The sequence below is a fragment of the Myxine glutinosa genome, chromosome 13 (genome assembly GCF_964187855.1).
Source record: "Myxine glutinosa chromosome 13, kmMyxGlut1.1, whole genome shotgun sequence".
Classification (NCBI taxonomy): Eukaryota; Metazoa; Chordata; class Myxini; order Myxiniformes; family Myxinidae; genus Myxine; species Myxine glutinosa.
The window spans coordinates 74811901-74828085 of NC_136273.1; the positions used below are offsets into that span (position 1 = coordinate 74811901).

Here is a 16185-nt window from a genome sequence, read left to right on the forward strand (position 1 = left end):
ATAGCTCTTCCTCCGCCCTCCCTAGCCAAACCCCTGGCTCATGGTTGGTCGAGTGGGGCTGGCTCACTCCTCCCCTCTATGACGAGGTGGAGACACGCCTTTCTTCTCCGACCCTGCCTCGTGGTCAATGGCGGATATTGGAGGGGAGGTAATTGCCAATCGACGAAAAGGGGGAATGGAGGTTTTGGGAATGGGAATGAAGGGAATCTATCTCTTTCACTGGTGCAATGGAGTATTTCAATTAATGGGAGACACAGCCTTACCCTAAAACACAGAATAAGATATAACTATCGAACAGGGGTATTCTATTATTGGCTGACGTGTATGCTTGTGGACTAATTATGGGACGCCCTTTTGACCTTTACACAGCTCCGGAGGCAGGGGGCGCAGAATAACAATAATAATAATAATAAAGCACACAATCAAAAAAAATACAGTCCTCATATCCGCAACAATATATATATATATATATATATATATATATATATATATATATATATATACAGTCACGTGAAAAAGTAGGTACACCGCATGTAAAGTTTTGACTTTTTCAACATTTCAACATACAGCTATTTGATCTTCATTTCAACAATATTTGATAGATAAAGGTGATATAATATAACAAGTATCATGAAACATTTACATTTTGTGGTCCATTGTATCATTTAAATAAACATGAATGCAAATTTCGCACGTGGAAAAAGTAAGTACACCCCTACATTTATCACCACTTGAAATACCTAAAATTAGAATCAGGTGCACCAGCTAAGGTGCAAATGATTAGAATATCGTTCGAGAGGATCTTGGAGGAACCCGTCTTATTTAAACCTCAGACATTTAGTTTTGTTTGCTCTTTTTTGTTGAAGTGTGTGTCGTCACCATGCCGAGATCAAAAGAGCTCTCTGAGGCCTTCAGAAAGAAGGTTATAGATGCCTACGAGTCTGGAAAGGGATTTAAAAAGATCTCCAAACAATTTGAAAGCAATCATTCCACTGTCTGGAAGATCATCTACAAGTGGAGAAGATTCCAAACCACTGCCAACTTGTTCAGGCCAGGCCGCCCCAGCAAGTTCAGCCGAGAGCAGACCGCAAGATGCTGAAAGAAGTCTCTAAGAACCCCAGAATGTCATCACGGGACCTACAGGTAGCTCTTGCCACTGTTGATGTCGAAGTGCACGATTCTCGCATTAGAAAGAGGCTGCACAAATTTGATCTACATGGGAGGTGTGCCAGGAGGAAACCTTTGCTGTCCAGAAAGAACATCAGGGCAAGACTAAAGTTTGCCAATGAACACCTAGGCAAAGACCAGCACTTCTGGAACAATGTGCTCTGTATAGATGAGTCAAAGGTAGAGCTATTTGGCCACAGTACCATAAGACATGTTTGGCAAAAACCAAAGACAGCATTTGACCACAATAACCTGATACCAACTGGAAAGCATGGTGGTGGAAATATTATGGTTTGGGGCAGCTTTGCTGCATCAGGGCCTGGGCAGCTCACCATCATAGAATCCACTATGAATTATTCATTGTACCAGAGGGTGCTTGAGGATAATGTGAGGCCATCTGTCAAAAAGTTGAAGCTCAACCGAGGGTGGACCTTGCAACATGACAATGACCCTAAACATACCAGTAAATCCACCAAGGAATGGCTGAAAAGAAAGAAATGGAGGGTTCTGAAATGGCCAAGTCAAAGCCCGGATCTAAATCCCATCGACATGTTGTGGGGAGATTTGAAACGAGCTGTGCATGCAATAAACCCCTCAAACATCGCACAGCTGAAAGAATTCTGCATGGAGGAGTGGGCAAAAATTTCTCCCAGTCGATGTCAGAGACTGATAGACAGTTATAAGAAACGCCTACTTGAGGTTGTTTCTGCCAAAGGGGGCAATACCACTGATTAGAGCCAAGGGTGTACTTACTTTTTCCACATGCGAAATTTGCATTTATGTTTATTTAAATTATACAACAGACTACAAAATGTAAATGTTTCATGATATTTGTTATATTATATCACCTTTATCTATCAATATTGTTGAAATGAAGATCAAATAGCTGTACGTTGAAATATGTTGACAAAGTCAAAACTTTACATGGGGTGTACTTACTTTTTCACGTGACTGTATATATATATATATATGTATATACACACACACTAGTATAAAAGCCCGTCAAAAATGACGGGTTGGAGCAGTTTATCCGACGTTGCAGCCTCGTCAGCGTACCAAAGTCTGAAGCCTCGGCCCAATGTCATGTGGGCTTATATTGTAGGAGTTGCGGATGACGAGAGGACGAGACACTTCTCAGCTTGTTCAAAGCTCCTTTATTCCAACAGAACTATCTTGCGACCGGAACTCATGCATCTTTTATTACACACCAAAAACTTAAGGGGGCATGGCTCCAACAACCGAGCGCACGCCACGCCCATACCATCAATACCCCCACTGGTCCCGTGCCTGTGGATTATGTCCCAATGGGGTAACCCCCACATGCGCCCCCCAGAATTCACTTGCACGGGAAATGTCAGTTTTCGGGGGGCCTTAACCACCCGGCCGAAACGACTGATGACCCGAGCAGGCACTTGGCGGTGGGCGGGCCATCCTGGGACTTACCCGATGGGGGACGGCCCCGCCGTGGGGGTTGAGCCAACCGAGGGGGCTGGTCTAGGTCGAAGTCAGCCGGCTTGAGGCGGTCCACCGAAAGGTGGTCCGGGTTGCTGCCGATGTCGACCACAAAGGACTTGTCCCCGGCCTCCAGAACGCGGAAAGGCCCGTCGTAAGGCTGCCAAAGCGCCCCCCGGTGTGCGTCTTGGTGAACAAAGACGTACTCCGCTGTATGTAGATCCGGCGGGACGTGGGCCTGAGGCAAACCATGTTGAGATGTGGGCACTGGTGCAAACATCGTGGCATTCTCCCAGAGAACCGACCGCTGACGGGCAGCGGACCAGGGGCTTGTGGCGTCAGGCATGAACTCCCCGGGAACCCGCAGCGGCTGGCCATAGATGAGCTCCGTGGATGAGGACTGGAGGTCTTCCTTAGGGGCTGTCCTGAGGCCCAACATGACCCACGGGAATCTGTCGGCCCAACTGTCATCCCGGAGGCTGGCCCTGAGAGCAGCTTTCATAGAGCGATGGAACCTCTCACACAATCCATTTGCCTGGGGATGATATGCAGTGGTGCGATGGAGCTTTATCCCCAACCCCTGGGCGACAGCACCCCAGAGTTCTGAAGTGAACTGGGGCCCCCTGTCCGAAGAGATGCCCGAGGGGGCGCCAAAACGGGCAACCCAAGTGCCGATGAACGCCCGGGCCGCATCGGCGGACGTTGTAGATGTGAGCGGGACGGCCTCTGGCCACCTGGTGGTCCTACCGACCATCGTGAGGAGGTGGGTGAATCCCCGCGAGGGGGGGGGGGGGGGGCTACCAGGTCCATGTTAACATGGTCAAACCGTCGCTCGGGCACTGTGAATGGCACCAATGGGGCCTGGGTATGGCGATGCACCTTTGAGCGTTGGCACTCGACGCAGGTGTTGGCCCAGTCACGCACATCCTTCATGAGCCCGTGCCAAACGAACTTCACCGCCACCAACTTTTGCGACACCCTCCTGCCCGGGTGAGAAAGACCGTGGATGGCATTGAACACCAGCCGTCTCCAGCTGGTGGGTACGACGGGGCGAGGCTGTCCCAAAGATACGTCGCACAGTAGCGTGGTGCCCGTGTCCTTGAACGGCACATCAGACAGTCGAAGCCCCATGACCGCCGCCCTGCAGGCCTGGACATCCGGGTCGGAGATCTGATCGGCCGCCATGCAGGCGTAGTCGATGCCAAGGTGAACCGCACCAGTTATGGACCGGGGGAGACAATCGGCGACCGTATTATCCTTCCCAGCCTCCACTTTAGATGGCAGTGGGACGGCCCCCTCCCTCGTGATGCGGTGGCCGAGAAAGTCAATTGAAGCCACCCCGAACAAGCACTTGGTCGGGTTAATGATCAGGCCGTGCTGACTGAGGCGTTTAAAGAGCGCTCGGAGGTGAAGCATGTGCTCCGTCCTGGAAGTGCTGGTGATGAGGATATCATCCAGGTAGACGAACAGAAACGGCAAATCCCGCAGCTCGCTGTCCATCAGGCGCTGGAAAGCCTGGGCCACGTTTCTGAGCCCAAAAGGCATACGGAGGAATTCGAAAAGCCCGAACGGTGTAATCACCGCGGTCTTAGGAACGTCCTGCGGCCGGACGGGTACCTGGTGGTAAACACCAACGAGGTCCACTTTAGAAAAAAAACTTTACCGGCCAAGCGGGCGGAAATATCCTGGATGTGCGGGATTTGGTAGCAGTCGGGGGTAGTGGCATCGTTAAGGCGGTGGTAATCCCTGCACGGGCGCCAACCGCCACCCGGCTTCGGCGCAATGTGGAGAGGCGAGGCCCACAGGCTTTCGGACCGTCGCACGATGCCAAGACGCTCCAATGTGTCGAACTCTGCCTTTGCGATAGCGCGTTTCGCTGGGTCGAGGCATCGAGCCCGGGCGTAGACAGGCGAGTCGGTGGTCGGAATGTGATGCTTCACCCCGTGCTTGACGGCAACAGCCGAAAAGGTGGGCCATGTAAGGGCCAGGAACTCGGCGAGGAGGCGGGCGACCTCATCAGAGGTCGAGAGCGTGCAAGTGAGCCTCGTCGAGGCGGACCCGCTCAGCGAGCATGGGAGAGAACTGAATGTCTCTGCATTAATGAGCCGCCGGTTTTTAACCTACACCAATAGGCCATTGGCGCAGAGGAAATCAGTGCCCAGCAAGGGGGTGGACACCCTCGCCGTGACAAAATCCCATGTAAACCGCTGCCCGCCCAAGCACAGTGCCACGGTCCGTTTGCCAAAAGTCTGAATAGCACTGCCGTTGACGGCTTCCAGGGTGGGGCCATGACTCCTGGCCTCCCGGTCCAAAGCCGACGCAGGTAGAACGCTCACTATGTAGTCATACTATGTAGTCATACAGGGCCCCTGTGTCGCAGAGGAAACGACGTCCGGAGTCGGTGTCCGAAATGAACAACAAACTGCCCGAACGGCCGATGCTCATGGCAGTTAATGAGCGCCGGCCACCCCGTTTCCCGACTCGCTGAAGCTGCAGGGTGGCCGGCATGCTTTGGCCTTGGGCCCAAACCTTGCATGATAAAAGCACAAGCCTGGGGCCTTCCGCCGCTGGGCCATAATGGCGGCCGCGAATGGCGGCCGTAATGGCGTAATGGCTGGCGTAAGGTCCGCCAGCGGCATGGCCTCGACGGGGCCGGGGTCCCATGCAGCTGCACTACATTGCTGTCTTGTCTGCGGACTTGTCTTTTCTCCGGAGAAAAACTTGTCTGCTTCCCTGGCCAGGGCGCGGAAATCCTTAACAGACGAGTTAGCCAGGGCTGTCCGTACCTGACCTGGCAGCTGTTGCAGGAACAGTTCTTTGAAGAGGAAACATGGTCGGTGGCTGCCCAGGAGAGACAACATGTGGTCCATAAGCTCCGACGGCTTGGAGTCGCCCAGCCCGGGTAGAGAAATTAGTTCGCGGGTGCGCTCGGCCTCAGTGAGCTCGAAGGTTACGAGCAGCAGCGCCTTTAGCGCCTCGTACTTGCGGCCCTTCGGAGGATCCTGGAGAGGGCTCACCACTCTGGTCGCAGTGGAGCCGCTGAGCGCAGACACGACATAATAATACTTTGTGTCGTCGGCAGAAATGTTCCGAATGGCGAACTGGGCCTCAGCTTGTGCCAACCAAACGGCAGCATGTCGTTCCCAAAACTCCGGCAGTTTAATCGAAACTGCGCATGTCGCCATGTTCGTTTGAAGTTCCGAAAACGTTCGAGAGCAAGACAGGGTCACTAATGTAGGAGTTGCGGATGACGAGAGGACGAGACACTTCTCAGCTTGTTCAAAGCTCCTTCATTCCAACAGAACTAACTCGCGACCGGAACTCATGCATCTTTTATAACGTACCAAAAACTTAAGGGGGCGTGGCTCCAACAACCGAGTGCACGCCACGCCCATACCATCAATATCCCCGCTGGTCCCGTGCCTGTGGATTATGTCCCAATGGGGTAACCCCCACAATATCTTCTTTATTTATTAGACATCCTACGGACGTAAATGAATACTCGTTTATATCTGCATGCGTTGCACATCACGTGCAGCGATTTTCACCTTCCTGCAACTTGTATTTATTTATTTTTTTTAAACGTTTCTGTACACCGCCCTTGATACTCGGTTTGCAAGCCACCATCTACAATGCCAATGCATAGAGACGTAATTACTCTATTATGGAAAATGTTTTTCGAGTTGGTTTAATCCCCAAAAATAGACCGTAGCGAACACACAGTCATGTTAAAAGATTGGTCTTTAAAACCTACCTTTATGATGAGGGGCAGATATCTGTATCAACACACAAACACACACTGGGTTTTATGTAGCTAGCCAGATAAAATAAGATAAGATTCTTTATTAGACATCCTACAGACGTAAATGAACACTCATTTTACTCTGTTCGCGTTGCACATCATGTGCAGCGAATTTCACCTCTCCCCACCTTCTATTTATTGTTTTTCTTTTCAAACGCTTCTGTACACCGCCATTGAGGCTCGGTTTGCAAGCCACCGTCTATAGTTGTAATGTGAAGAGATGTAATTACTCTTTTATAGAAAATGTTTTTTGAGGTTTTTTTTATCCTCATAAAAAGTTTGTAGTAAACACACAGCCATGTTGAAAGATTAGTCTTTAAAACCCGATTTAAATCGTTATGAGGGGGACAAACATCTGTACAAATGTACAAACAGTGGTCTATACGGTAGATATATACCGTTTTGGTTATAAAGTACTACATCTCAAGGTTGCGTGTGTGTTTGTTTGCGCATGTGCCGACCATTTTGTTGTTTGTGATTCAGGTTTCTCTGGCAATTGTGTCGGCTGTGGAGAGAAAGGCTTTCGCTACTTCACCGAGTTCTCAAGTCACATAAATCTGAAGCTGAGCACGCAGCCCAAGAAGCAGAAACACTTGAAATACTTCCTGATTCGCAATGCGCATGGAGTGCTCAGCAAAGGACTGCTCATCAGCTGGAACGGTGAGCAATATTGAGTATTCGCACACGCAAGTGACTTCATCGTGGGCCTTATTGAAATGCTTCATTCTGGGTATTTGAAGAAGTCTGAAACTATTTGAACATACATTAGTACTTGCATCGGTGTGCGAGCTCCATATTTGGCCACCTTCTCATATGCTGATCATACGGTGCCCCTAGATCACAAAACACGGCAGTACGCCGGCAGCACGGCCAACGCCGGCAGCACAGCTCGTTCTTCCAGTGTGTGCATCTCGCAAGCATCCCCCCAGCGTGAGGAGCTTTCGACATGCTGTGCCGCAGCAACACGCGGCGCTGTCACTCAGACCAGTATGTGAGCACTTACGGCAACAGCATTCACACTTTGCAATGACAACAAAGCCAACGGGACCACCTTTCTGCCTTTCAAATGATTCTTTTCAGATAAGTCAATTGAAAAATTGCAATAAGGATTTTAGAATCTCAGACAGACATTTCCGACACTTCCTCCGGCCTATAGGTTCTTAGCACGGAACAGAGTACGCCTAATGTCTATCCGCTCTTCAATGAGCAGTTGAGCACAGACCTCTGTTCTAAAAGGTTACAATTTATTAACAGTCAACCTGAGAAGTGATACTGTCGTGGAAGATGGTAATTTTCAGAACATAATTTATGACTACATAGTCGGTAAGTGTAAGTGCAGGGAACTGTTTTTTTCTCACTTACAACAACATAGACTTCCAACAACAACAACAACAACAACAACAACTAGAACGGCACTCAGTAGAGAGCAAACCTCCACCTGGTTGGCCATATCACTCAATGGTGAAGAATCGTGTAAAAATTCTACTAGCTGGATGCGGATCCAGATCTTCACCAAAATTGAATCAATGTGTCCTTGTCAGACACCCAACCGACCCACCAATGTTTCTCCAAATCCATCCACAACTTTTTCAGATATCCCGCTATGTATCGTTTTTGGCCCCATCTCCCAATGGTGAAGAATCACTTAAAAAATTAAATAATTCTCATATCCGAATCCGGATCCAGATCTTCACCAAAATTGAATCGATTTTTCCTTGTCAGACACACAACCTGTCCACAAAGTTTCGTCCAAATCCAGCCACAACTTTTTGAGATATCCTGCTATGTATCGTTTTGGCCCGATCTCCCAATGGTGAAGAATCACTTAAAAAATTAAATAATTCTCATATCCGAATCCATATTCAGATCTTCACCAAAATTGAATCATGTGTCCTTGTCAGACACACAACCGGCCCACCAAGGTTTCTAATCCATCCACAACTTTTTGAGATATCCTGCTATGTATCGTTTTTGGCCTGATCTCCCAATGGTGAAGAATCACTTAAAAAATTAAATAATTCTCATATCCGAATCCATATTCAGATCTTCACCAAAATTGAATCATGTGTCCTTGTCAGACACACAACCGGCCCACCAAGGTTTCTAATCCATCCACAACTTTTTGAGATATCCTGCTATGTATCGTTTTTGGCCCGATCTCCCAATGGTGAAGAATCACTAAAAAAATGAAATAATTCTCATATCCGAATCCATATTCATATCTTCACCAAAATCGAATCATTTCCTCCTTATCACATACGCTACATCTCTGCCTAATTTCGTCCGAATCCGTCCACAACTTTTTGAGTTATTTTGTTCACAAACAAACACACGGACAGAGAAACCGACATTTCGAAACCGGTGAAAGCATAACCTCCATCCACCTTTGGTGGCGGAGGTAACAAAATAGGCTTCTATAAGAGGTTTCTCCAGATTTAATCATATGTACAAGTTCGACATGACATTGATGGTCCATTACCGCCGGAGTACGTTTTTCCTTTTGGAGCCATAGGTTACCATGGAAACCCAGTGGATGGGCATGGAGGACGGTGAGGAGGAGTCGGTGAGGGAGGAGGAGTCGGTGAGGGAGGATGAGGGGATGGATTTACACTTTTGATTAACTCCTTGCATCATTGAAACTTGAAACCCTGAGGATACTTCTTTTTTTTCTTCTTTTTTTTCTTCTTTTTTGTTGTATATTAAGTCGAGGCTCGTGTAAGAGCTAAATGTTTATGAATACAGTTTCATTTTCATGGTGGTTTTACTTTATTTCTGTTACTTTGTGATGTTCGTTTTAACATCCCTCAATGAGGTTTTGTGATTTATCCGTAAAAAAATATCCGCCATTGATATGCCTGGAATTTGCATTTGTAATTGATGTTGCAGGTCGATCCAATTTCCAAAGGTGATCTACTGACATTTGACCTTCTTTGTACATCGATTGATCATATTGTAGATTGTTTCCTATTCATCATATTGTTGACTGTTCTCCTTCCCCCTCCCCATTGAGTGGATGCCGGTTGGATTGAGGTTTTTGTTTCGATGGGGTAGGTGTCTTGGAGGGTCTATGTGCTCAGGGATTGGATGATTGGTTTGGGGTTGCTGGATGTGGATTTGGCACCGGCATGATGGGCCTATTGGCCTTCTCTTGTATTCAGATAGTCTTGTATTTTCTAGTGGATATAGCATATAATAGTGTTTCAAGACTCAGTCAGTATATCCATATCTGTTTATGGCTCATTACACTCCAACATTAAAATTAGGGCATTCTGGGTATTCTAATCTCCTGTGGGTTTTTTCCATCCTTCATCAATGCCTTGTAGATAGAAATGGCCTCTAAAGGCTATGGCAATCCTCTAAAATGGCAATAAAATGGCCTCTATAGGTGGTTCTTCTTCTTCGTCAATGCCTTGTAGATAAAAATGGCCTCTAAAGGCTATGGAAATCCTCTAAAATGGCAATAAAATGGCCTCTATAGGTGGTTCTTCTTTTTCGTCAATGCCTTGTAGATAAAAATGGCCTCTAAAGGCTATGGCAATCCTCTAAAATGGCAATAAAATGGCCTCTATAGGTGGTTCTTCTTCTTCGTCAATGCCTTGTAGATAAAAATGGCCTCTAAAGGCTATGGCAATCCTCTAAAATGGCAATAAAATGGCCTCTAAAGGCTATGGCAATCCTCTAAAATGGCAATAAAATGGCCTCTAAAGGCTATGGCAATCCTCTAAAATGGCAATAAAATGGCCTCTATAGGTGGTTCTTCTTCTTCGTCAATGCCTTGTAGATAAAAATGGCCTCTAAAGGCTATGGCAATCCTCTAAAATGGCAATAAAATGGCCTCTAAAGGCTATGGCAATCCTCTAAAATGGCAATAAAATGGCCTCTAAAGGCTATGGCAATCCTCTAAAATGGCAATAAAATGGCCTCTAAAGGCTATGGCAATCCTCTAAAATGGCAATAAAATGGCCTCTAAAGGCGATGGCAATCCTCTAAAATGGCAATAAAATGGCCTCTATAGGTGGTTCTCCTTCTTCATCAATGCCTTGTAGATGAAAATGGCCTCTAAAGGTGGTTCTTCTTCTTCATCAATGCCTTGTAGCTACATCTTCACCCAAACTGTCCACAACTTCTTGAGATATCCTTCTCACAGACAAACAGACAAACATGGATGAAAGCCCAACCTCCGTCCACATTCGGTGGCGTAGGTAATGATGACAAATGAAACGAATGCACAATTCGCCGACCACAAAACTCCAGCCTGGATACTGACTATTTGCAATTCACGAAGCAATTGCTCTCCGGGATATTCCTCAAGGGAATGAACTCCAATTCACAATGACGCACAGAATAGCAACTAAGATCGATACTGCACACTCACTGTGCTTGTAGTGTATTAGTCACAGCGATGTCACCTGTTTAAACTGTTACATGTTCATAAGGTAATTATACAATGCTCACCACGGGAACATCATACATGAGATTTCTTTCAAAAAGTGTATTTAGACCTGTGGCCATGTTGATGATGATGACGTCACGGGGCGGAGTAAAGACAGTGCTTGCACACATCAAAGGTTTTCCTCTCTTCACGTAAACGTGATGACCCTTTTGACCATCCCACGGGCCTTCTGTTCCAAGACAGAATCTGCATAGTTAAGACTACTGCCTTTCAATAATCAAGGTTTTCACAGAGGTTTTCACAAATCATATCTTACTATAATTCACCAAATGTCTGTCCGTCTGTCTGTCCGTCCATCCGTCTGTCTGTCCGTCCGTCCGTTCCCAGATACCGCAAAAACGGCTGAACCAATCGCAACGAAATTTTGGGTGGGTAATCCTGGGACCCCAGGGAGTAAAATGGCTATATATTGTTTTTCCAATTTTCCAATTTTTCCAATTTCCAATTTTCCAATTTTCCAATTTTTCCAATATTTTCCAATTTTCCAATTTTCCAGTTTTTCCAAACACGATGGAATAATATTTACCGACATGACCAGTGATGTGGCTTTTATTGAAATTCTACAAATACTGTTTAGATTTTGATGATTTCCGTGTGATTTGATTTAACGGATCTTTATATAAATCGTTTAAAATAAAAGAAACCTTCAATTTCTGATATTTTGCCTTTTCGTTTGGGCCTCCCAAGTCCCAATTGAAGCCCGTACCATTGCTAGTTTTAAAAATTCCACGTTGATCATAACTTAAAATCAATTTTGAATATTTTGAATATTTTGTAGTTCACCCTGACAATGGTATTGGTCATGCATCTCTAAGCTGTCCAGCCTGGGTTCGAATCCCGACCCAGCTATAAACTGTCACCCTGGTGTTTCACAGGCAGGATGATTCATCGACGTGCTTGCCGTCCCTCGGATGGACGTTAAGCTGGGCGTCCTGTCTGCCGGAATTAGTTGGTGGTCGTTAAAGATCCCACGGCGTCCTTCGCGAAGAGTAGGCGAGCTTTCTCCGGCATCCTGAACAAATTCCAAGTTTCTGCCATACCCAGCAGAGGGCGCTGCATCAGCGGCACAGCCACACCCTCGGCCAATGATGCTACCCCGCAGTCTTGTGCTGTATAGGAACGAAGTGATATTTGTAAATCCGATTATTTTTTCGCCCTCGATTTTTTTTACCCGAAACTATAATCTAGAATGAATTTGAATATGTGGGAAAATTACGCACCCAGACCAGGAATCGAACCCAGGTCCTCTGGTGTACGGTTCGCTAGAGGACCTGGGCTTGATTCCTGCTTTGGCATGCAGTTTTGCCACATATGTGAAATAATTATTTATAATGCATTTATATAATTGCATAAACCACCTTTAGAGGCCATTTTTTCCCCCCGCAAGCGGGGGTTGGCCTTTTTCGGGGACCGTGGTTGTTGTTGTTTTTCGGTCCCCTTTTTGAAGCAATGTTTTACGGCCGGATGCCCTTCCTGACGCCAACCCTTTTTGCCGCCTTTAACGACAAGCAGGGAATTACCAGTGGACTGGTACTCAATTAGCCGACCTCGGAAGGATGACAGTCTGAGTCAACCCCCCTGGCGTTAATTTATAATTATATAATTCTTGCATAATCTATAATATAATTATTGTATTATATAATTATTGCATATTGCATAATGTTATATAATTGCATAATCTATAATATAATTATTGTATTATATAATTATTGCATATTGCATAATGTTATATAATTGCATAATCTAAAATATTTCCAAGCCCATTTATTTCACCCTGACCTCAGCAAAGACCATAGTCCTTACCACAACAACCCTGACCTCAGCAAAGACCATAGTCCTTACCACAACAACCCTGACCTCAGCAAAGACCATAGTCCTTACCACAAACAACCTTTTCCCAATGGGCATTGCGCAACGCACGCGGAGCGATAAAGGGTTAAATGACCAAAGCAACAATAAGTGAAACATTGAGTGGGAAAGTAGGCGAGCCCGAAAATTCAGCCATTGCACACGACTGGTTTGGGGGGGAATAATAATAATTTAAAAAAGGGCCCAATTGGCTCCCCCACTGATGTTTTCTCTTGTCTGGGCAAATGATTTCCCAGCCCGCCCTAGGAGCACTAAATGCTTTTGTTTGTTCTTCCTCCAAGGGCATGTCCTCCTCTGAGTATAGTTGCTGGGCTCTGATTCCACTGGCTCTCTAAAGAAAGGCTTCCATTTATTGCACCTTTATTACCCTCTGGAAAGTTCTACATTGGAAGTAACTGCAGGGTCGTCAAAGGCATTCTTGCATGTGGGCAGCCAATAACCTGGCAGTGACCTTTGCTAACCACTCGAAATGAGGCAAAGCTCATTTATTTTACAAGCCTCCTCCCCACTCCTCTGACCCTCCCTTTGCCCCCTTGTCACTCTTGTGCTCAGCCTCGGGCCTGGATCGATCATCGGGCCTGGTGCAGGCCTCATCCACGGGAGGTTACCATGGAAACGCAGAGGTTTACCGACAACGCTCCATCATCAAGCCCAACGCGAGCTTTGCGCAGGCTGGGATGCTGGCCAGGCCTTCCGCTATTGGTAGGCCCCATGGCACCTGCTCCGGTGTACAGTATTTTTTTTGTTTGTGATTCCAGGTTAGGCTCAAATAATTCGTGAAACAACAACATGTCAACAGTAAGAACAGCTTGAGCAATGGTGCTGATAGATTTTCCTAACTTTCCTCTTCGAGAAAGTGCAACTAGTTTTCTGTAATGTATTTATTTTGATACAAAGTGATGTTAGCCGTTAGCAGGTGTCATTATCAAAATGGTTTCCTTCATGTGTGTTCCGAGCTGCTCGTGTGAGGCACGTACATCCCAACAGCATGTACTACTACCACATATGGTCGACTGAAGGCGGAACGTTTAGTTGACAGCGGCCATCTTGGTACTCCACAACTCGTTGCTGAAATATACATATTTTACAACTATCATACACCACTCAAGTCGTGTGACATAAATGTAACATGTCACTTGACCTTCGTTTGGCGTGCGAGTCATGTAACGCAGTGGGTTGGGACGTTTGGGGGTGACACTGTATACGTATCCACAAAGCGTCCAGTGCAGGCCTGTAGGCACATACAACAACATCAAGGTCTTGTAGGGGTGTCGGTGCTGTACGGAGGCATCCTGCCATTGAATGTCCATGGAGTTGGGGAAGGGGGAGGAGAGGGTTTGCTCGGGGTCACTGGTTGAGGCAAGAGTTCGGAGCCATTGAGTTTTACGGTGTCCCGTGACCTGTGCAGGCCTCTTCGGAGCAGTGTGTGAGAGCAGAAGGGCAATTACACATCTGTCTGCACAAAGGCACAGCAACAGCGCCCGAGCTGCACATTCCATGCATGCTGTGCCCCCACCCTGTCGGCTTCTTCCTTTCCTTCTTGGTTCCCTGACTGCCCAAGGCTAATTTGTGACCTCCCATCTCTCCCCTTCGCACGCTGTCCCTCTGGAACACGCATATCGAGATACGTATACGTCTATCTAAGCCTTGCGAGTGATGAGAGGTGCTCCAGACAAATAGCTGGGATGGTGACGTTGTTTACGTGGATGAATGTGTCTGCATTTACTGTATTGTTTCGGATAAATGGGTCAAAGGTTATTTTATATCACCAGAGGTTGTGGCTCATAAATTACGCCTCAAAGATGTTTTGAGGTCCTTTGGTCTATCCGAGCTTTTCTCCTGCCCATTTTGACCTGTTTTTTTTAACTCCACTGGTCCTCCCTTCCACCCAACCTCCTTGTATCACGTGTTCGTCATCTTTTTATACGTACTCCATATATGTTGCTCTCTCGAATCCATCCATATAATCCACTGCTTTATCTGTCTTTAAATCTTAACTCTTACATACACTTTCTAATATGGCCTAAAATCTAAAGGATTTGTTTGTGTTAGCTCCTTTTTTTAGTTCACCTGGAATGTAGTCCGGGCGAGCTTATGGGATGGCGCGTCCGTCTGTGCGTCAGTCCGTGAGTCCGTAAACACTTGCGACTTCTCCGAAACTGCAGATGGGATTGTGACCAAACTTGGCCAAAATAATATTTGGTATGTTGAAACTCAAGTTTGTTCACGGCATGAAAAAAAATCGAGGTCTAAAGAGATCCTCAGTGGGTCAAAGTGGGTCCAGGTTTAACCCCCCCCCCCCCCCCCCCCCTCCACAAAAATAGGAATTTGTTTTTTCCTCAGAAACTACACACACAATTACGATGAAATTTGACCACAACCTTCATCACCCATGATGTACCATAGATTGTTCATGGCATTTAAAAAAGCGGGGTCTGAGAGGGTCTACGAAGGAGGGGGGGGGGGGGGGTTGGGGGGAATCAAATTGGGTCCAGGTTTGACACCCCAAAACAGATATTTGCTTTATTCTCAGAAACTACACCATAATTCTGATGAAACTTGACCACAACCACCGGCGGGGTTTGGAAGGGGGAGACTGGGGGGGGGGGGGGGGCAATGCCCCCACATTAATATTTTTCAGTTGTTTACAATTAAGATTTTAAAAACCTTAATGCACAGTGCATTCATCCATGGATGGGAGGTCCATGACTTTGCAACTAATTGGGAGAAGGCTGATTGGTCTGTAGTTGCAAGGATCTGTTTCTGTCTGCTTTCTTTCTTTCTGTCTTCTACCGACTCCTCTCCGGGCTTGCTCCCCCAGCTCTCTCTGGGCTCTGTACCCCAAATATTCCTACCGGTCGCACAAGATCTGCCAGCAAACCTCTTATGGTTAAACTGCCAAAATCAAGACTCTCTACTCACCTTCATTCTTTCATTCCCCTTTTCTCCCGCCTCTGGAACAAACTCCCCCACTCTCTTCAATCCCACTCCTCCCTCCAGGTCTTTAAAACAGCTGTTCACCACCATCTCTTATCCTCCCCCATCCAAAACCTTGATCTTTTCTACCCCCGCTAATTCACCCCAGATACACTTTTTTGAAATTCGAACTTCTTTCGTGGAAGTCCTTGCAGTGTCCTGTGTTTTGTACTTCTCCCACCCTCCCCTCCCCCCCCCCTTCCCACGCCTCCTCCCCCAAGCCCTCTTCCTCTCACAGATCTCCCGATGTCCCTGCTCTCAAATGTTGTGTTTGTGTGCTTCCCCTTCTCTCCCCATCTTGTCTACTGCTACCCTTATTATATGTTTTGTGTGTCTGTTTGATTTTTTGTGTGATAAATGTTAGCTCTTTCACGAGCCTCGATCCTGTATACAAAAAAAAAAAAAAAATTAGAAAGTATTCAGACCCCTTCACCTTTTTCAAATTTTGTTACGTTGCAGCCTTATG

The 16185-nt window shown here is 46.6% G+C and overlaps 1 protein-coding gene across 2 annotated transcripts in view; it reads left to right on the forward strand.

Moving 5' to 3' along the window:
- GREB1L (GREB1 like retinoic acid receptor coactivator) overlaps positions 1-16185 on the forward strand; it is a 240453-nt gene that overhangs the window by 65592 nt on the left and 158676 nt on the right. The window contains exons 5-7 of one of the 2 annotated variants that reach the window (XM_068134609.2): positions 6905-7081; positions 7259-7408; positions 13296-13445. In XM_068134609.2, the coding sequence (XP_067990710.2) occupies positions 6905-7081; positions 7259-7408; positions 13296-13445 (477 nt within the window). Of the gene's footprint in view, positions 1-6904; positions 7082-7258; positions 7413-13295; positions 13446-16185 lie in introns of those variants that run through there. The other variant, XM_068134610.2, reaches the window with a different exon arrangement.